This window comes from Plecotus auritus (genome assembly GCF_963455305.1).
Source record: "Plecotus auritus genome assembly, chromosome: 9".
Lineage (NCBI taxonomy): Eukaryota > Metazoa > Chordata > Mammalia > Chiroptera > Vespertilionidae > Plecotus > Plecotus auritus.
In genome coordinates, this window is record NC_137783.1 from 19,298,233 (window position 1) to 19,320,978 (window position 22,746).

At 39.7% G+C, this 22,746-nt stretch overlaps 1 protein-coding gene across 7 annotated transcripts in view; it reads right to left on the bottom strand.

Moving 5' to 3' along the window:
• The window catches only part of BTRC (beta-transducin repeat containing E3 ubiquitin protein ligase), a 249,341-nt gene that overhangs the window by 144,652 nt on the left and 81,943 nt on the right, over positions 1–22,746 (bottom strand). For 2 of the 7 annotated variants that reach the window (XM_080642267.1, XM_080642264.1), the window contains exon 2: positions 12,870–12,905. The exons of the other annotated variants lie outside the window; for them this stretch is intronic. In XM_080642267.1, coding sequence (XP_080498393.1) covers positions 12,870–12,905 — 36 coding nt within the window. The remainder of the gene's footprint in view (positions 1–12,869; positions 12,906–22,746) is intronic. 7 annotated transcript variants of the gene reach the window in all.

The window sequence follows — 22,746 nt, forward strand, 5'->3', positions numbered from 1 at the left end:
TAAGAGCTCAAGTATGTCTGCTCTAAGGCACATGAGTCAGACATGACCTACTACTACTAAACAGAAAGGAATGACTATTTTACAAATCTTTCAAAATAAACTAAAATTTTTAGTTCTCCCTTCTCTTCCCCCATATTTTTCTGCTTTTTAAAACGAGGTTTCGCCCTGGCCGGTGTGGCTCAATTAGTTGAGCATTGTCCCTTGCTTCGAAAGGTAGCTGGTGCAATTCCCAGTCAGGGCACACATCCAAGTTGTGGTTCCCTGGTTGGGGTGTGTACAGGAGGTGGGCAATCGGTGTTTTCTCTCACATAGATATTTTTCTTTCTTTTTTTTTCTCTCTCTCTCTCTAAAATATAATAAAGAAAAACGTATTTTAAAAAGAGGTTTCTTGCCTACCTATATATATGAAAGGCTAATATGCAAAGTGACCCCTCAGGAGTTCAACTGGGAGACTGGGAGTTCAATCACTTGCTATGACGTGCCCTGACCACCAGGGGGCGATGCAGAACGAAGGGAGGCCCCGGCTGGCAGCCGGAAGGCCCCAACTGGCCCTGATCCAGCCAGGCCTACGGACCCTACCCGTGCGTGAATTTCATGCACCAGGCCTACATAAAAGGACAGTTTTATACAGTTTTATAGTGCCTATATGAAAGGACAGTTTTTGGTTAGTCAGACAAAATTGGGCAATGTTTAAAGTGAGGAGCCTATTTATGAAATTTACATTTAAATCAACATTAATATTTGGATTTTGACTTAAAATATTCAACAATTACTTTAAAACACTGTTCTTATGGTCAGTTAATACTATCTCTCATAGCTGATTTATATTTGCACCATAGTTTTCAACTATAACACAAGAACATTAAATATAAAAACCTATACTAAAAGGCCGAAGAGTAATGGCATTAGTGCACTCATGCTCTGGTAGTGATCAACTATCTGCAATTAATGTGGAAGAAAATATGAGAATTTCAACGCCACAGTTTTTAGAAAAACTCCTCATTTTTATGGCTATTTATAGCATGTGTCCAGTCTTGCAGAACTCCATCTTCCTCCGCCTCATTTGTAACATAAACTGTTCTTAAATCACTTTAATACATTGTTAGAGATACTTCTTTTACACAGTACCTACCGAGCGGCAGATCAATACTCTAATACAAAGATGCTGATTTCATTACCACAAAAACCTGTGCGAGCAGCCAGATGCTGAACAAAGAGTACCGCTTTCATCAGATTTATTCCTAACATGTCTGCACTCCACTGGGATGAAATATTTTGCTATGGTGGGCAAGTAGAAGTTAAAAGAAAAAAAAAAATAATGGCACTTAAAATAACAACTAAGAAGCTTTGATTACAGAGAAAGTTTGAAAGATATGGCTAAAGTAAATTTCTTCACACCTACTGAATGCTTATCATTTGTCATCAAATCCATCTGTTCATCTGCAATCATAATGTTGCCCTTAATGCTTTCATAAACTGCCGTGACATTAGGTGTTTTTGTTGCAATTCAACAGTTAAGACGAAAATAATACAGAAAGAGGTTGTGGAAATAAAGCATTAGGTGAGAATTGGGGGGAGGGAGGGAGGAAAACATGCTACTATTCTCTTAAATATATTTTTAGTAACAAAATTTTATAACTTCAATTTCTTTCTAAATTTATTACCAAAAAAATCTTTCTTTATTTACAAGATTTTCATATAGTTATTACACTTTTCTTCCCTTCATACCATCATTATGATCTGAGGCAATAAAATTGAGTTGAAATATAATTAGAAAGGACAGAAATCTGTCTACATATATGCAGTGGTACTAGCAACTTGCAGTGCCAGAGGGACTTAACTTTTGTCTAAAACCAATTCTGTCTGCCTTTTCTTACACTATTTACTTTCAATGGACTAAAGCTGCAATACAGCCTTTCTAGACCAGCTTTAATCATTTTCACAACTATGGTTGCTATGACAACAGGATGCAGTTTATCTGTGCTGTTTTCATTTTCCCCATTTGAGTTGCCATAACAACACAATCATTCTGCCTTTGTCCAATATGTAACAACTTTATTTTAGGATTGTATTCTTAAGGACACTGGATTACCCCAGGAATAAAGTAAATAATAGAATTTATATAAGAATTTATTTAAATAATATAACCAATTTTAAAATATTTTGAGGGAAGAGTTATTTTGATAGGGACTTTACACAAAAACAAACATTTTTTAAAAATCTGGTATCTGCTAAAATCTAAAGACTGTCTACCATTTAGTGACTGATTTTTGTACAAACCTCCCCAAGCAAAAGATAGCAATACCATCATGATCAGGAGCTGTGGGAAATAAGTGTCCATTAATACCTGTCCAAAGTAGAACAATTTAAAATGAAGATAGCTCAGTGGTTGAGCATCAACCTATGAACCAGGAGGTCACAGTTCGATTCCAGGTCAGGGTACATGCCCGGGTTGGGGGCTCAATCCCCACTAGGGGGTGTGCAGGAGGCAGCCGATCAATGATTCTCTCTCATCATTGATGTTTCTGTCTCCCTCTCTCTCTCCCTTCCTCTCTGAAATAAATAAAAATATTTAATTTTTTAAAATGAAGATAGTTCTATCCTACACTGCTGTGGTACTCCAACATCATTTGTTAGAAATACCACATCCAAGATTAGTAGGTTTTATACTAGGCAAACTCCATTTGAATATCTTTACCTTTTACTCAAGGTTTTTCATAGTAGTAGAATCCTATATAAGTTTATACAGTTCAAAATTTTTATAGTATAAAGTGAGAATAAAAATTCACATTCATAGAAAAGATAAAAGAAAAGCACTTATTGTTGTAAATCAGCAGTATAAAAGCTAAAAAATATTTTGGTTTCAGGATCACCATATCCATTAGTAGGACCATGATGCTGAGACATGAAAGTAAAAAAAAAAACAACACAATTCTTACAAGCATTTGTTTACCACTATGTGCTATAACAGGACTTTGTATATGCAAAATGTTATCTTAATTTAAGAGCTTAAATCACTAAGGTCAGATCTTTTAGCCCTTTGATCAGTTGATAAAGATACATTAAAAACCTCTCCCACGGTATAAATACCAATATACATATACATATTTATTGCTTACAAACAAAACATGGAAATATTACTATCTGATGAGAAAATATTACTAAATCCCCCTAGTTCCCTACAGGCATACAAAAGATTATTTATAAATATTGTAGTATTTTTACAAGATAGAACTAATTTTTACATATTAATATAACAAGCACATTTTAATTTTAGTCACAGCTGAGATAATTTAATAAATTTTGTGGCTGCAATGAACTGAAAAATATGACTTATTTAACCAAACCTGGGGATCAAAAGAAAACTTAAGGTGTTTTAAAACACAAACATTTTCTTAAGTTCACTTTTTTTTTTTTTTAAATATATTTTATTGATATTTCACAGAGAGGAAGGGAGAGGGATAGAGAGCTAGAAACATCGATGAGAGAGAAACATCGATCAGCTGCCTCCTGCACACCTTCCACTGAGGATGTGCCTGCAACCAAGGCACATGCCCTTGACCGGAATCGAACCCGGGACCCTTCAGTCCGCAGGCTCACGCTCTATCCACTGAGCCAAACCGGTTTCGGCTTAAGTTCACTTTTTTTAGAGAGAAAAATCCACTAGTATTCCAAATTCTGAAATAACAATTTTAAAATTTGTATTTTTGCAACTTTTTTAAAGGACTGTAAGAAGACAGGGTCTGTAATAAGGAACTCAAAGACAATGATAATGAAAATAAAACAGCTGGAGCAAAAGGGTGGTTACACTACTTAGATGAAGAGTTGAGAGGGGGAACGGCAGCACAGAGGGTACTGAAAGAAAAGGAGAGAGACTAGGACTATTGTGATTCAAAACCTAGGCCCTTACATCAAAATTAAACCAACAAACTGGGCTAAAATTGTATACAAAAGCCCAACTCTCACCAAGCCTGCTTTCGCCTTTCCTTAGTTTGTTGTATTGGTAGCGGACCTCAGGAAAATCCCAAATTTGCACTGACTTCTAAATTAACGGAAGCTGATAGGTCCTAGGCAAGATGAGGCAATTTTATTACAGTACAATAATGTGAATTTAGGTACTAATGCTGTAGGAATCATGCAATTCTCAAAACTGGGTTTCTGTGAGGCATTCTGACAGGACTGGATTATTTGTGCATGTGTAGCCTAGCAATTTTGGTAACAGCTATGACTCATCCAGAATACCCCTTAAAAGAGAGCCTCTGACTTCATCTAAGGGGCAGTCAGCAAGGCAACATGCATTCAGATGTGCTACTGCTGTTAAACCTACTGAAACTCACAGGTGAAATTGTTATTCCTGCTCTGATCTAACATGTCTAGCCATATATCGATAGGGACTTGCAAGCTACTGGGACAAGCCCTTACCACTCTTACCAAGAGTGCTACACCCTGGTCCAAAGTGTTAAGAATTTTAACCCTTACTCTCTCTGGGTGAGGGCCTTACTTCTTTCTCCTCTCTGTTCCTAAGGTAAGAGTTTGCTTTGTTTTGTTAGTTTTTTTAATTTGTTTATTTTAATTGATTTAGAGAGAGGCAGGGAGAGGGATAGAGAGAGAGAAACGTTGGTGAGAGAGATATATCGATGAGCTGCCTCATGCACATCCCCACTGAGGATCAAGCCTGCAACCCAGGGATATGTCCTGACTGGGAATGGAACCAGGGACCTCTTGGTTCATGGCTTGATGCTCAACCACTGAACCACACTGGCTGGGCAGTTTGCTCATTTTTAAAAGGAAGGAATCAGCCTGGCTAGTATGGCTCAGTGGTCCATAGTTCAATGCCTGATTCCGGGTCAGGGCACATGCCTGGGTTGCAGGTTCGATCCCCAGTACGGGGCATGCAGGAGGCAGCCAATGAGCGATTCTCTCTCACTGGTGTTTCTATCTCCCTCTCCCTCTCCCTTCCTCTCTGAAACCAATAAAAATATATTTAAGAAATAAAATAAAAATAAAAGGAAGGATTGTCTTTTGCCATAAGTGTACTACTGATCTCAAATGATCATGAACCACTACTTCTTGAACAAATAAATGAACAGCATTCCCAGTGTTGATACCTTAAGAAAATGAAGAAAAAGAGATGATAAATGTTTCCCAGTCCTCCCAGAACTGCGGGTATAAATAACTGAACATGCTGACAGTGTTTGAGGTTGACCTTGATAGAAAATTCCCAATGCTCTTGGTGTAAAGTGTACTCACTGAGGGGGGTAAATGGACCTTGGTGGGCATTTGCTTGGTTATACTATTTCTTTAGTAAAACTGATAAAAGCAGAAAGATCCTTGAAATATCAGAATATTAATATTATTATTATTATGATATTTCAAGGATCTTTCTGTTTTTATCAGTTTTACTAAAGAAATAGTATAACCAAGCAAATAGTATAACAAATCAAAGGATTTAAGTGTGTCCATCCATACATCCCTAACAAATAAAATTCTATCATCAAAGACAGGAATAAGTTGTGGCTGCCTGCCTGGGTAGTTAGGGGAATGAGAAAATTAAAAACAGGATATTTCAGTAGGATTTTTGATAACTACCACCCAAGCCATTTCTGTACAAATCTTGACACTACCAAATAACATAATCAAAATTTCATTAGCTCCTCAAAATGACATTTTATGATGAAGCTCAGACTTATTAAAACAGTCATAACTAGTTATGGTGGAATGATAATTATAAAAAAATATTTTAATTAAAATACATTACATAACAACATTAAAATAAGGCTACATAAGAGTCTTAACCTAGGATCTATGGATAGAATAAAAGTTCATCTGAATCTCTTGAAATTGTGTATAAAATATATGTGCATGTGCATGTCTGGGGAAAGGATCTCATGACATACAAAAGATTTTCAATGAGGTCATAAAAAAGTTTATAAAGCCTTAAATTAGATAATCCCTTCTGAGTCTAAAACCTATAACCCAACACAAATTCGGTGACATGTTACTTAAGGCAAATAAACTGACCCACCTACTAAGGAAATAGAACTTTGCCTCCTTCTGACTCATTACATTTTCTCTTAATCAAAGTCCAATAAAAGTCAGTCTTGCTTTAAAATAAAAATTTTTTTAACTTCATGGCTTCAATTAAACAATTAAAAATTCAGTTCAATAGTACCCTCCAATTTCAAAATCTGTATCTTGCCCTCAGTTTATCATCTTACTTTTTAAGCATCTCTAAACACTCAAATAATATATTCTATTTATCAATAAAAAGAGAATCTGTTCTTTGGTCTGTCCACCAGGCATTACTCTTTCTAGATTCTGAGTACATTTTCATGTCAATTAAAAATAAGATCTCCCCCAACTGGAATGGCTCAGCGGTTGAGCGTCGACCTATGAGGTCCCGGTTCGATTCCCAGTCAGGGCACATGCCTGGTTACGGGCTCGATCCCCAGTGTGTGTGTGTGCATGTGGAGGAGGGGGGGGTGTAGGAGGCAGCTGATCAATGATTCTTTCTCATCATTGATGTTTCTATCTCTCTCTTCCTCTCCCTTCATCTCTGAAATAAATAAATAAAATATTTTAAAAAACAAGACCTCACGCTTTCCTACAGCTTTATGTAATTACTAGTAATTGGGGCTGTTAATCCAAATTCATCAATCCCCAAACCTTTGAAAAAAAAACTACTAGTCAACTCCTAGTCTGGCCAAAATTTGGTGACTAATTCCTACCTCATAAATATTTTTTTAAAATACACAGACAAAACTTACTAATGAGAACTATAATTTACCACCAACTACTCATAAGAAATTATAGCTCTGCTGACTGGCAAGTAATTTGCAAAAACAGACCAGTTTAGCTGCATAAAATAAATATCCACCTGCCCATACTGGCACTAATCAAGGCGTGAAATTGAGCTTTTTATTCAGTAGGAAATAACTGCTTCAAGGCTGTGATTTAGTCTGGAAAGCAAATATTAAGGTCATCCTTTTCTCTCTGATGTTTATAGTATTTCTAATGGGGGAAGCAAGGCAGGAGGGCTAACTGGCCAAATTCTGCAGAAGCAAAAATATCTCTATGACATAACAAATGTGCCACTTGCTTAACTACTTACACAGATTGAACAGAACCAAGTTGCTGGGATGTATGCAGAGATCACTTAAGTAGTGAAAGCCCAAACTGACCACTGTGAACATCCAATCTGGTCAAAATTAAGGGATCAGCATTTCATTAAGTCAACAAAGAAAATTCAACAAATATATATGCCATGATAAGTTTTAAAATAGCCTATAGCCATTTTCATTAAAATAGTCAATTTTGGATTAGCCAGGTTAATGAGATCTTATTCAGTAATTTAGCCAATTCCCAAATTGTTACATTTGTCAAAATCAACTAATACAAACATCAACTTATTCCACTATACTATATCCACACTACTCATGTCTACCAGAGAAAGCAAACAAATAGAAAAGGGCCCAAATAACATAAGCAAGATACTGCCTTAAAAGACTTCGAGAAGCCACAGTAGTTCTCAAACTACTGTGATCCCAGAACCAGCAGCATCACCTGGAAACTAGTCAGAATGCACATTTTCAGGCCTTACCCAGGCATACTGAATGGTAAACATAGACCTTAGCCCCTCCCCAATATCCCCCCCACCCTGGGGACTTCTGACATAGTGTTTACTACTACAAACCCTTACATCCTAAATTCAATTCTTTAGGCAGCTCTAACAATGTTTTCCACTAAAGATAAAAATTATAAAGCATATAACTTGCAAATTAGAATGTAAAAAAATGCCATTTTATTAGTCTAAGCTCAAAATCAAAAAGAAAAATAATAAAATCTACACGTCTTCCCCAAATCAGAAAGTCACCATTTTGATGGAGAAACAAAAAATGATTTAGAACTGCCTAAAAATAAATGGGCAGATTTTAAAACTATTACAAAAGAATCATCAAAAAAAAAAAAAAAAAAAAAAAAAGAATCATCACCAAAACATGCTAAAAACTAGTGGAATAAACAATGTTGGGAAACAAGATATTTACAGTTCCCAAGTTTCACTCCACTACACACTTATTAATTATAAATATACCTTTATAATAGAGAAATCTAGTGAACACAACCTTAATAAAACAATCAAACAGTATCACCAATAAAGGAACAAATTGACAAGATAGATCTTCTGATGTAATGCTCTGAGAAAGAAACCATAACATATATTCCTGCCAAATTTTTTTAACCTGAATTTAATCATGGAGAAACAATCATACAAATCCAAATGAGAGATGTTCTGTAAAACTAGCTTGGACTCTTTAAAAATGTCAATTTCATAAATAAAAAGACTAGGATACTGGTGTAAATTAAAGGAGACTAAAGAGATCTAAATATATATATATAACATGTAATTGGATTGAGCATTTTTTTAAAAAGCTGTAAAGGATATTACTGTGACAACTGGGGAAATTTAAATATGGACTACATATTAAATAAAAATATTATCACTGTTAAATTTCCTGAGTGGGATCTTGCATTGTGGTTATAAAAGACAATGCTTTTGTTCTTAGGAAATCCATGCTGAAGCAGAGGTGAAATATGATGCCTGCAACTCTCAAATGATTTAGAAAGAAAAGTATAACTATAGAGAAAAAAATCAAATGTGGAAAAATGTTAACAATTGGCCGATCCAGGTGAGCAGTATATGACTAACCATTATGCTTTTCTCACAATTTTTCAGTAGATCTGAAAAAAGATGGATATTATCCATATCCGTCTTCAGAAGTAACTTAACCTCTCTGTGCTTCAGTTTCCACATTTGGAAATCATAGGTAATGATACACCTAAGGTGAGAGGACCAAATGAGTTCATATATATAGAGTGCCTAGACTCCTACCTGGTACATACTGTGTTATGTGTCTGCTGCTCTTACTATTGTTGTTTTATCATTACTACTACTTCCACCAAGCAAGGTCAGAGAGATTAAAAAAAAAAAGCTTTGATATTCACAGTCCTATATAATATCTAAAATATTTTCACTATTTATAATTTCACTTAGTCCTCACAAACTCTTTAAAGTAGAAAGAGGATTATTAACTCCACTTTCTAGATGAGAAAAATTAGACTCAGAGCAGTTAAGCAACTTAACCAATGCTTTGTGACTTCCAGAAAGCAGTGTAAGTAGAAAAAGAACCAGGTCTTGTTTTCACAATGGCACAATGTAAAATTTACATTCTAATCTAAATAATTACAAGGTATTTCAAAGAAAACAGGTAGAACTCCTGTATTGTCATTTATAGACAAAAGAAGTTATCACTAGTCTATTCAGCAAAACAGATGTCACTTTGCAGAGCTTTGGTATTTTTCTTAAATACCCTTGAAAACAAGGATCAGAAAATATGAACTCTTATAAAAAGGGATTTATTGTATTTTTATAGCTTATTACATACCTTGTAACAATCATTTTGCTAAATGTGAATGTCAGTTTTATTTTCGGTCCCTTTTTTCCTGGCTATTTACAAGCTTTGTAAGAACCGTTCCTTAATTAAGTCTAAACATAGTTTTATATAAATGGATTCATGGAAATAAAACGTTCAGACTTAAGAAATGATTGTTACAGAGACTGTAACAGGCCGTAAAAAAGGAATGCCACTTTAAACAAAGATTTCTCATTTTAATTAAAAAGATAATCATCAGAACATTCTTACACTTAACAGAACCATTTAAAGAAGCTTCTTTGGGGGGAAAAATATATAGTATCTTATACAGGCTTCCATGGACAACTTATATTTAAATCAAAGTCTCAGTTGATCATATAGTATGAATTCTTATATAGTACTAGAGGCCCAGTGCACAAAATTCGTACACGGGGGGGGGGGGGTGGGGGGGGAGGAGGTGTCCCTCAACCCAGCCTGCACCCTCTCCAATCTGGGACCCCTCAAGGGATGTCCGACTGCCTGTTTAGGCCCCATCCCAGTGGAATTGGGCTTAAACGGGCAGTGGGACATCTCTCTCACAATCCAGGACTGCTGGCTCCCAACTGCTTGCCTGCTTGCCTTCCTGATTGCCTCTAACCGCTTCTGCCTGCCAGCCTGATCACCCCCTAACCACTCCCCTGCCAGCCTGATTGATGCCTAACTGCTCCCCTGCCAGCCTGTTTGCCTCTAACTACCTTCCCCTGCAGGCCTGGTCACCCCTAACTGCCCTCCCCTGCAGGCCTGGTACTCCCCAACTGCTCTCCCCTGCAGGCCTGGGTCCCCCCCAACTGCCCTTCCCTGCAGACCCAGTCACCCCCAACTTCCCTCCTCTGCCGGCCGGGTCACCCCTAACTGCCCTCCCCAGCAGGCTTGATCGCCCCCAACTGCCCTCCCTTGCAGGCCTGGTCCCTCCCAACTGCCCTCCCCTGCTGGCCATTTTGTGGTGGCCATCTTGTGTCCACATGGGGGCAGGATCTTTAACCACATGGGGGCAGCCATCTTGTGATTTGGAGTGATGCTCAATCTGCATATTACTCTTTTATTAGATAGGATAGAGGCCTGGTGCATGGGTGGGGGCCAGCTGGTTTGCCCTGAAGGGTGTCCCGGAAGAGTGGGGGTTCCCTTGGGGTGTGGGGCGGCCTGGGCAAGGGGCCTGTAGTAGTTTGCAGGCCGACCACGCCCCCTGGCGACCCAAGCAGAGGCCCTGAGATCTGGGATTTATTTATCTTCTACAATTGAAACTTTGTAGCCTGGAGTGGAGCCAAGCCTTCTGCTCACTCCATGGTGGCAGCCATTTCTGTTGGGATTTATGTATCTTCTATAATGGAAACTTTGTAGCCTTACGTGGAGGCCAAAGCAGGCCAGGGCTGCAGAAGCTTGGCTTCCTCCTTCACCGCGGGCAACCCTAGCCTCCTGCTCTCTCCAGCTCCGTGGCTGCTGCCATTTCTGTTGAGCTTTATTTATCTTCTATAATTGAAACATTGTAACATTGAGTGGAGGCCTGGGCCAGCAAGGGCAGGCGGAAAGCTTGGCTTCCTCCATTGCCAGGGAAACCCAAGCCTCCCTCCTGCTCTCTGTGGCTGCAGCCATCTCAGTTGGGTTTATTTGCATATTACCCCCTGATTGGCTGGTGGGCGTGGCTTGTGGGTGTAGCAGAGTGATGGTTAATTTGCATATTACTCTTTTATTAGATAGGATACCTACACTTTAATGATACATTAAAAGAAACAGGTCCAAATGAAATAAACATCATTTCTAATTCTTTTTCACATGAATGCTTTCAAAAGATTATATTTTTCCACAAGATATTGGTAAAACACATTTAAGAATACTTAAGAAATACTTTTTAATGCAGTTGGGATGTGATGGCTAAAAGGACTGTATCCATATGACTACCATATAATAAAAAATGACAAACCTAAATAGTTTCTCAACTCTGATAAAACCTCATAAAAAAATCTTTTTTATTTTCAAAACGCCATACCTGGATATGACTGGAGGGTATGAAAAATCTTTAGAAGCATGATTTGATAAGGCAGGATTCTTTTTGATTAATTTATTTGACTAACTTTTAAACTATCCATTTTTAATTCATATAATATAAAATTTGTAAAGTTCAACAGAATCCAAAGGAAAATGATATAGATCTTATAAGCTGTCATTACAATTAATTGCAATTTGAAAAACAGATGCACCAATGTTCTTCTACTTAAGTCACCTTTTCTAAATTACACTGAACACTAAATCTGAGTCATCACTTGACAGTCTATTTCTATAGCAATATATTACTAGACATTGTCTCAATTCCCAGCGAAACAAGTTATAATTGGGAGGCTATTTCCTAACTGAAAATTTGATAACAAAAAAAGTACTGGCATGCCTAACAACATCAAAACAAAGATTCAATAACTATAAACCTCTACAGCCATTAAAAGTAAGAAAATTACATTCCAGCTTCATAAAAAAGAAGTAACATACCAATGATCAGGATTACGTGTTCAAAGTGTAAAAAAAAACAAGCACAACTCTTCCATATTAACTCAAGCTACTTACCAACAAAAATAAACACTAAACATTTATTTAGCAATCATTTGGTTTGCTTCATATAATACAGACTGCTGCTTGGGATAATTTATGAAGGAGGGAGAAGTAGAAGGGGGCCAAACAAATATATTACTCAAAGAATGCCCTCCTTTCCTTATCTAAATTCTTTCCCTGAATAAGCAAGTTATTCAAAATCATACCACTGACCTATGCTACCAGGAACAGGCAATCAGTAAATAGCTGATTATGATCATGATGATCATGAGTGTTTCTCACTTAATTTGCGTTATTTTTAAAAATTATAGGATAACCAGATATTTTTCTTTTCCACTTGCCTATCTTCTCAGTTTATTAAAAGCCACAAGTGTTCTACATAACAGCAAAGGCCACCAGAAAAAAAAAAAAATACTCTTAAGTCACTCTTCATTCTCAATGTCACAGGGTTTCCTTGAAACTTTATAGATAGGTTTCAGAGTACCTCCCACTTCATTGAAAACCCATGAACATTCATTAGTACGAACTCTTTTTTAATATATTCACAAAGTCTTCCATAGAATGTTAAATTTTAGACATATCATTCTGATGATCACTCTTCTGATGATTACTTTTTGTTTGATTTCAACAGATAAAATCATCAAGAACTGAGGCATGCACTAGGGAAATGCAGATTAAAACTGTAATAAAATAATACTTTATGCCTATTAGGATGGCTAAAATAAAAAATACTGACAATCCCAAATGCTAGCAAGGATGCAAAGCAGCTAAAACTCTCATACACTGCTTGTGGAAATGCAAAATGGTACAGCCACTCTGGAAAAGTTTGGCAATTTCTTATAAAGTTAAACATAAACTTACCATATGACCCAGCAATTCCCCTCCTGGGTATTTACCCTAGAGAAATGAAAATTTTATGTTCATACAAAACCTATACACAAGTATTTACAGCAGCGCTATTTATAATCACCAAAAACTGGAAACAACCCAAATGGATAAACAATATGTGATACAATCCATACAACTAAGGAATAAAAAAGAGTAAACTATTGATACATTCAACAATTTGGATGAAAACTATCTTAAAGGTATTATGCTGGCCCAGCCAGTGTTGCTCAGTGGTTGAGCATTGACCTATGAACCAGGAGGTCACAGTTCGATTCCTGGTCAGGGCACATGCACAGGTTGCAGGCTTGGTCCCCAATGGAGGGAGTGCAGGGGGCAGCTGGTAGATAACTCTCTCTCATCATTGATGTTTCTCTCTCTCCCTCCCCCTTTCTCTCTGAAATAAAAATATTTTTATAAAGGTATTATGCTGAGTCAAATCAGTCAGTAGCAAAAGATTACATATTGTATGATTCCACTTATATGACATTCTCAAAAATAAAAAACTAAAGGGAGGGTGAATATATCACAGTTCTTAGAAATTAGGGATAGGGGGATAGTACAAGGGAGTTTAGGGAAATGGGGGCGGGGGGAAGCGGGGAGGGAGTGATGAAACTATTCTATATCCTGACTGAGGCAGTGGTTACCTGAATCTATATACTAGGTGTACCGGTTAAAAATGCGGATTTTTTTCAATAGCTGGAGTTACATATATGTTGATATATATGCGATTTGATATGTATGCTATTTTGTTGTATTGCTCCTTCATATTACCACTTGTTCTGATCGATGGCACACGCACTTTCTGAGCAGCACTTCAAAACGTACGAAGAAGTGGAAAATGGGTCTCTGAATGGTCTGCCTCAAAACAAGAAAAGTTCTATTGGGATGGTATCCACAAATTACCTGAAGGATGGGGAAATGTGTAGCTAGCAATGGACATTACGTTGGATAAGCATTTTTGATGTTTCTCTTGAAATTATAGTGTTTTCTTTGGATTACAAAATCTGAATTATTAACCAGTTAATAGTTAATCTGTATTATTAACGGGTTAAGAGTTAATCCTCATTTTAACCAGTTAATAGCTAATCGCATTATTAACCGGTTAATAGCTAATCTACATTATTAACCGATTAATAATTACTCCGCATAATAATGCAGATTTTGTAATCCAAAGAAAACACTATAATTTCAAGAGAAACATCAAAAGTGCTTTATCCAAAGTAATGTCCATCGCTAGCTACACATTTCCCCCATCTTTCAGGTAATTTGTGGATACCATCCCAATAGAACTTTTCTTGTTTTGAGGCAGACCATTCAGAGACCCAATTTTCCACTTCTTCGTACATTTTGAAGTGCTGCTCAGAAAGTGCGTGTGCCATTGATCAGAACAAGTGGTAATCTGAAGGAGTAATACAATATAGCATACATATCAAATTACAGATATATCAACGTATGTGTAATTCCATCTATTGAAAAAATCCGCATTATTAACCGGTACACCTAGTATACAGGGATGAGCAAAAGTAGGTGTGGTTTTTTTAAATCCTTACCCGAGTATGTTTCACTGATTTTTTTTTAGAGAGAGAGGAAGAGGGGGAGAGAGAAAATTCAATCAGCTGCCCCGCTTACTGACCAAGGATCAAACCCAAAACCTAAGTATGTTCCCCAGTGAGAAATCAAACTCCACCCCCCACCCCCCACCGAAACGTTTTTTGGTGTATGGAGCAACACTCAACCAACCAACCACCCAGCTGGGCAAAAGCAGGTTTACAGATGCATTGTGCTATTCTTTTGAGTTAATAAAGCTATTGTAATCACCATAACCTGCATGTCTTTTTCCACACAAACAACCTACTTTTGGCCACCCCTGTACATATGTTAATATTCTAGACCTATACACTAAAAAAAGTTAATTTTACTGGATGTTAATTTAAAAAAAAGAACTAAGACCAAAACCTTGCATACGGCAGGCATGAATCAATATATGTTTAAATGGTAAAATGAAATAGAGGTGGAATGCCTATTCAATAAACCTTAGGAGTCTGGATGAATTATATTTTTAGAGTTCTGTTATACAAAACTCACCACTACATGTTTATGGCCTAGAAAGCACCTTCAGCCCTAGCTGGTTTGGCTCAGTGGATAGAGCATTGGCCTGCGGACAAAGGGTCCCGGGTTCGATTCCGGTCAAGGGCACATGCTCAGGTTACAGGCTCGATCCCCAGTGTGGGCAGTGCAAGAGGCATCCAATCAATGTTTCTCTCTCATCATTGATGTTTCTATCTCTCTCTCTCTTTCCCTTCCTCTCTGAAATCAATAAAAAAAAGAAAGCACCTTCACATATACCTCTTTTAATTATATCAAATTACATCTTCCTCTATTTTGAAGATGCTGTGGCTGATCAAAGGAAGAAAGATAAAAAGACTTGAGGTCAGAGAGAGCCTAGGGCTATGAGGTCAGCATGAGGCCCTTGCTCAAAAGAACAATTCCAGTCATGTAACTGTAGAAGAGACTAATCTTTCATCATAACTTTCCCTACCATTCAGTTATGCCTGTTGCTTTAAGCAACACTTCCATGATTCCACGAACTTCTTCCTTTATTTATTGACATTATTTCTACTTAGAGATCTAGAAAACAACTGCTGGGGTAGTCTGTTGTCATTTACTTTTACATATGTGATAGGGTCATAGAATCCTATATAATAAAAGGCTAATGTGCAAATTGACCAAACAGTGGAACGACTGGTCACTATGATGCACAGTGACCACCAGGGGGCAGACACTCAATTCAGGAGCTGCCCCCTGGTGGTAAGCGCCACTCAGGCAGAGCCTTCCTGCCTCCGCAGCAGTCGGGCATCCCCCAAGGAGTTCCAGACTATGAAAGGGCGCAGGCCAGGCTGAGGGACACCCCACTCCCCAGTGCACAAATGTCGTGCACCGGGCCTCTAGTGTTAACAATAAAACATTACACCTATCCACAACATTTTCATAGGACCAGGAAGGACTACCAGTTGTAATATGATATAATTATAGAATACCTAGAGTGGTCATATTTGGGGATGTTACTATTTTTCTTCTACTAAATATACCACTTATAAATGGCATATCTTGCTTATTTTTCTGCCCTCCCCCATAGTTCACCAATTTCTCTAGCTGCAAACACTTGGCCCCAGGAGTAAATTCTTTTTAGAAACCAAATTACTACAAATCAACTGGAATTTGAAGAGATCCCAAGCCTCTGGCATAAAGTTTGTCACTCTGCCTTCACGCTTTTCCAGCATTATCCTATCTAATAAAAGAGTAATATGCAAATTGAGCATCACTCCAACACACAAGATGGCTGCCCCCATGGGGTCAAAGATCCTGCCCCCATGTGGACACAAGATGGCCGCGACAAGATGGCCAGCAGGGGAAGGCAGTTGGGAGGGACCAGGCCTGCAAGGGAGGGCAGTTGGGGGCAATCAAGCCTGCAGGGGAGGGCAGTTAGGGGTGACCCGGCTGGCAGAGGAGGGAAGTTGGGAGCGACTGGGCCTACAGGGAAGAACAGTTGGGGGGGACCCAGGCCTGCAGGGGAGAGCAGTTGGGGGGAACCAGGCCTGCAGGGGAGGGCAGTTAGGGGTGACCAGGCCTGCAGGGGAGGGCAGTTAGGGGCAATCAGGCTGTCAGGGGAGTGGTTAGGGGGTGATCAGGCTGCCAGGCAGAAGCGGTTAGGGGCAATCAGGAAGGCAGGCAGCCGAGCAGTTGGGAGCCAGCAGTCTTGGATTGTGAGAGGGATGCCCGTCCAGGTAGGATCGGGCCTAAATGGGCAGTCGGACATCCCTTGAGGGGTCCCAGATTGGAGGGGGTGCAGGCTGGACTGAGGGACACACACACACCCCCATGCACCAATTTCGTGCACCGGGCCTCTAGTTGAGATATAATTGACATTGTGCAAGTTTAAGATGTACAACATGTTGATTTAATAAGTATATACTGCAGGATTATTAGCACCTGCCTTCACTTCTGATTCCAGTTAACTCAACTCTCTTTTACTATGTTCCCCATGTACCAGGTTCTAGCCACAATGTTTCCCCCACTCCCTCTATGTTGGTACACTGGCCAGGACACAGTGGACTAGACATTTTGTCAAAGTGTGATCACAGAAGTATCTGCATCAGAAACACTGAGATGTTTGTTAAGCATGCAGATTCTTGAAGCCTACCAAATTTAGTGGAGGAAGCGTTGCAAATCTGCAGTATGTATTAACATGCTCTCCAATAATTTTTATGTAAAGTATAGGACTACTGTAGTGGGCACAAACAGCATAGGTTAGATGAATGAATTCTTTAGTTCCTTGTTGGGTATTCCAGTTCCAGTTATGAGCATAAATTGAAAAATGGGCTTTGGCACCTGTTTTTAGTACTCAGTGGTGCTGTCTGCCTATCTAGATCTCCCCAGAATATCTGCACACAGACTCCTAATCACTATCTTCCTCTAAAAGTATATCCTGCCCTTGCTAAACTTCCATGACTGCACAAATCTGGTTGGGATGCCAGTAGATACTGTGTTCCATCTGCCTGGCTAATTTTCCTCTCAGCTCCTAGACACATCCAAGCACTTGGCCTACCTCAGTGAATATGTAAAGGCTCTCTAGGTTTGTGCCCCCTGATCTTGATAAAACAGTGTCCCTAGTACAATAGACAGTGATTATGAAATTACTCAAAAACCAAATGTAATGTTTAGATGAATCCTGAGCTTTCTAACACATAGAAATTTGAGTAGAGCTGGTACCGAGAATTTCAGTTTAGCATACGCTCTAGGTGAGTAAATTTTTTAACCTCTTATTATGGATACTTCTGTATATAAGTATGGGATGGTATAAAATGAATCACCATCACTCAGTTTTTCCTTTTATTTAAAATTTAGTCTTTTTTAATTTTTTTATTTAATTTTTTTAATTTAATAAATCTTTATTGTTCAGATTATTACAATTGTTCCTCTTTTTTCCCCCCATAGCTCCCCTGCACCCTGTTCCCACCCTACCCTCTGCCCTTACCTCCCCGACACTGTCCTCATCCACAGGGGTACACTTTTTGTCCAGTCTCATACCGCACCTCTCACACCCCTTCCCCACCGAGAATTGTCAGTCCACTCCCTTTCTATGCCCCTGATTCTATTATATTCACCAGTTAATACTGTTCATCAGATTTTTTATTCCCTTGGTTTTTAGATTCACTTATTGATAGATACGTATTTGTTGTTCATAATTTTTATCTTTACCTTTTTCTTCTTTTTCCTCTTCTTAAAGAATACCTTTCAGCATTTCATATAATACTGGTTTGGTGGTGATGAACTCCTTTAGCTTTTTCTTATCTGTGAAGCTCTTTATCTGACCTGCAATTTTGAATGATAGCTTTGCTGGGTAGAGTAATCTTGGTTGTAGGTTCTTGCTATTCATCACTTTGAATATTTCTTGCCACTCCCGTCTGGCCTGCATAGTTTCTGTTGAGAAATCAGCTGACAATCGTATGGGTGCTCCCTTGTAGGTAATTAACTGTTTTTCTCTTGCTGCTTTTAAGATTCTCTCTTTGTCTTTTGCTCTTGGCATTTTAATTATGATGTGTCTTGGTGTGGTCCTCTTTGGATTCCTTTTGTTTGGGATTCTGTGTGCTTCCTAGACTTGTAAGTCTATTTCTTTCACCAGGTGGGGGAAGTTTTCTGTCATTATTTCTTCAAATAGATTTTCAGTATCTTGCTCTCTCTCTTCTTCTGGCACCCCCATAATTCAGATGTTGGTACGCTTGAGGTTGTCCCAGAGGCTCCTTACACTATCTTCAAATTTTTGGATTCTTTTTTCTTTTTGCTTTTCTGGCTGAGTGTTTTTTGCTTCTTTGTATTTCAAATCTTTGACTTGATTCTTGCGGTCCTCTAGTCTGCTGTTAGGTCTCTGTATAATATTTTTTATTTCAGTCAGTGTATGTTTAATTTCTAGTTGGTCCTTTTTCATATCCTCGAGGGTCTCGCTTAATTTATCAGCCTTTTCTAGGAAATTCTTGAAAAACCTTATAACCGTGGTTTTGAACTCTATATCCAGTTGTTTGTTTTCCTCCATTTCTTTCATTTGTGATCTGTTTCTTTGTCTCTGCATTTTCGCTGCTTCCCTGAGTTGGTAGAGTAGCTTTGTGTGGTAGGTGTCCTCTAGGGCACAATGGCTCAGCCTCCCCAGTTACCTGAGGTGGACACTCTTGGTGCACCCTTTTGTGGACTGTGTGCTCAGCCTTGTTTTAGTTAAGTCTTGATTGTTGTTGGTATCACTGGGAGGAATTGACCTCCAGGCCAATTGGCTGTGAGGATCAGCTGTGTCTATGCTGGGAGAACTTCTGTGCTGGAGACACTCTTATGAGACAAGACTTGCAAAACTGCAAAAGCCTCTGTGTTCAGCTTGAATGGGGCGGAGTCTCAGGGTAGAGCAGACAGCCTTGGTTTTCCGTCAGCCCTGCCCTATGAGGCCCCTGGGTCTCAGTGTCCCTCGGTAATCGCTGCAAGCACCTCTGAGAGAAAGCCACCCTCGAGTTTTGCCCGCTGCCAGACAGTCCAGTTTCTCCCCGAATGAGTTGGGGTTCCCAGCGTCTCGCCCGGGACTGGAGTTCAGTGCAGTCGGGAACTTCCGTCTCCCTCCCACTTTAGAAAGCCAGCTGCGCACTCAGCCGCTCGTGCACACAGCCGCCCGTCCTCTCCACGTGCGAATCTCCGTACCTCAGCCTTTTGCAGCTCCTCTGAGTCTCAATGTGCTTTCCCCTTTTCTCCTAGTTGTAGAATTTCCACTCAGCCAGCTTTCCTGTGGTTCTGGATGGTGTCCGTTTTGTCTTTTAGTTGTAGTTTTGATATTGTTGTGCGAGGCAGCAATTTAGGTGTTTACCTATGCTGCCATCTTGGTTTCTCCAAAATTTAGTCTTCTTATTAAAGTTAAGAACTATCCCAACACTTTTACTCACCAAATACTCATTTTCCCATATGTACCACTATTGCAACCTTCCCTTTCACTAAATGGTCACATGCCTGACAACAGCCATATTCTAGTCTTCTCTTTTCTCTTTTTCTTCATTTTTCCTCTCCTACTTCAGACAAATCTTATTCATTCTATTTATATGAGACCAGAGGCCCAGTGCATAAAATTTGTGCACTCGGGCGGGGGTCTGGGGCTATCCCTCAGCCTGGTTTGTGCCCTCTTACAGTCCGGAAGCCCTTGAGGGATGTCCAACTGATGGCGTAGGTGTGCTCCCACCCCCTGTGGGAGTGCACTGACCACTAGGGGGCAGCTCCTGCATTGAGCGTCTGCCCCCTGGTGGTCAGTGCACGCCATAGCAACGGGTCGTTCCACCGTTCAGCCGATTTGCATATTAGCCTTTTATTATATAGGATATCTAAAGTACTCAGATTCACAGAAATAAAGTAGAATGAATGTTGGTCTAGGGAGAGAAAGGAAACTGGAGAGTTGTTTCATAAGTACAGAGTATCCGTTTTGCAAGAAGAAAAACCTGTAATCAGTTTAGTTAAGGCTAAACAAAACAGGTGTCTAAAAGAGATGGAGTAGTAGAATCAGCAGTGATCTACTGAGGATGTCAGAGCCCTCCCCTAGAAGAATAAAGAGGATGTCCATACAGGGATATGGCAGCCTTGGTAGCCCTGCACAGGATGCTGGAATCCAAATGGAGTGAGGAAAGCAACCCAGTGCAGGGTATCAGAGCCTGAAGTGAGAAGGATGTTCAAATAGGGCAGCAGCATGATATGGGATTTTGGAGGCTAAGTAAGGTGACAAATCGCCCACATGGTGGGTGTCAGAAACAGTAGCAACAGGAGATATTGGTCATATACAGGGGGACTGATTAAGAAAATATGTTAAGGATAATGAGAGCCAACTTACAGTCAGAAAAAAGGAGTTACAATGCCCTAGCTACTTGGCTCAGTTGGTTGGAGCGTCCACCCATATACCAAAGGGCTGCAGGTTCAATTCCTGATCAGGGCACATATTTAGGTTGAGAGTTTGATCCACAGTCTGGGTGCGAATGCAACTGATCGAAATTTCTCTCTCTCTCTTTTTCTCTCTCTCCTCCTTCCACTTTCTCTGAAAAACTAAAAATACAAATCAATAAAAACATATCCTGGAGTGAGGATTTTAAAAAGAAAAAGGAGAGAGAGAACCAAGATGGCGGCATAGGTGAACACCCACAATCACATCAAAATTACAACTAAAATACCAAACAACCATCATTCAGAATCGCCTGAAAGCTGGCTGAATGAACGTCCTACAACTAGAGAAGTAAAGAAGAAAGTACATTAAGACTGGTAGGAGAGGCAGAGGCATGGAACAGGCAGGTTGTTGTTTTTTAATCGGGAGGGATACCTCAGCTGCAGAGGCCCCCCTGTGAGGAGCAAAGGGTCCCAGCCCCACACCAGACCCCCAGCTCAGGGTTCCAGAGCTGGGAAAAGAAGTCTCTGTAATTTGGGGCTGTAAAAACCAGCAGGAATTGTGGCTGAGTGACACGGAGGCTGCTGGAGACTCAGGCAGTCACTCTTAAAGAGCCGGCACCTGATCCCTCTGGCCAGGCTCCAGCGCCAGGGCGGCAGCTTAAAAAGAACCAAGGAAATTCGGGGAGGAACTGAATTGTCTGGCATCAGGGCAAGAACTTGGGGGCGGCTTTCTCCCAGACAGGGGTGTTCACAGTGGTCACTGTTCCTATGCTGAGACCTTCCCCTTTGCAGAGCTGACCGGCAACCATATCTGAATCTCCATCAGCCTGGCTCAGACTGTTCACTCTACTCTGGAGATTCCCTGAGACCTACCCCATCCAATTTGCAGCCCCACCCAAGTTGTTTGCAGCAGCTTTTCCATATGAATGGCATGTCCTAGCTTAGGCTTCAGACTTTGCTAAAATCTCTCAACAAGCAGCAGCAGTCGTCAGTGTGCCCCAAACCTATCAATAAAAGGCCCAAGACCAGGCACTAGCACCAGCCTGCCTTGCTTCACAGCTTGGCCTTGCCTGGCCACTTACAAGGACAATACAAATAACATCCATCTGCAGACCTCTCTGTAGCTCCTGCTGGATGGCCCCAGGAAGTGGCTGACTTTGCACCTCCCAGGAGGCCCCAGAGCCAGTGCACCTTGTGGACAGCTTCAGACCATACCAGATTATAACTCTACACATCCACAAGTGACATATTCAAGGGGCTGACTCATAAGTACCAAAGCCACTCTGAGGCAATTCCTGCTCCATAGGGGTGTCTCCTACACAGCAGCTCTTCCACTGTAGTTGCAGCTGGTCCTCACAGCCAATTGGCCTACAGGTCAATTCTTCCCAGTGACACCAACAGCAATCAAGGCTCAACTACAACAGGACAGTGTTCACAGCCTACACAGGGGTACACCTAGAGTGTCCAGCTCAGGTGACTTAGGAGTCTGAACCACTGGGTCCTACAGGACACCTACTACACAAGGCCACTCTATCAATTTCAGAAGACATAGCAGCTCTTCCTAACACATAGAAACAAACACAGGGAAGCAGCCAAAATGCAGAGCAAAGAAACATGTCACAAATGAAAGAAATGGAAGCAAGCAAACTATTGGATAAAGAGTTCAAAACAATAGTTATAAGGTCGCACAAGGAGACTTAATAAGAGTTTTAAGGGACTTAATGAGACTTTAAAAGATCTTGGGGAGAATTTCAAAAGCATGAAAAAAGACCAGTCAGAAATTAAGCATACACTAATTGAAATAAGAATAATTCAACAGTAGAGTAGAAGATTCCAAGAATCAAATCAACAATTTGGAATATAAGGAAGCAAATAACACCCAATCAGAAGAGCAAAAAGA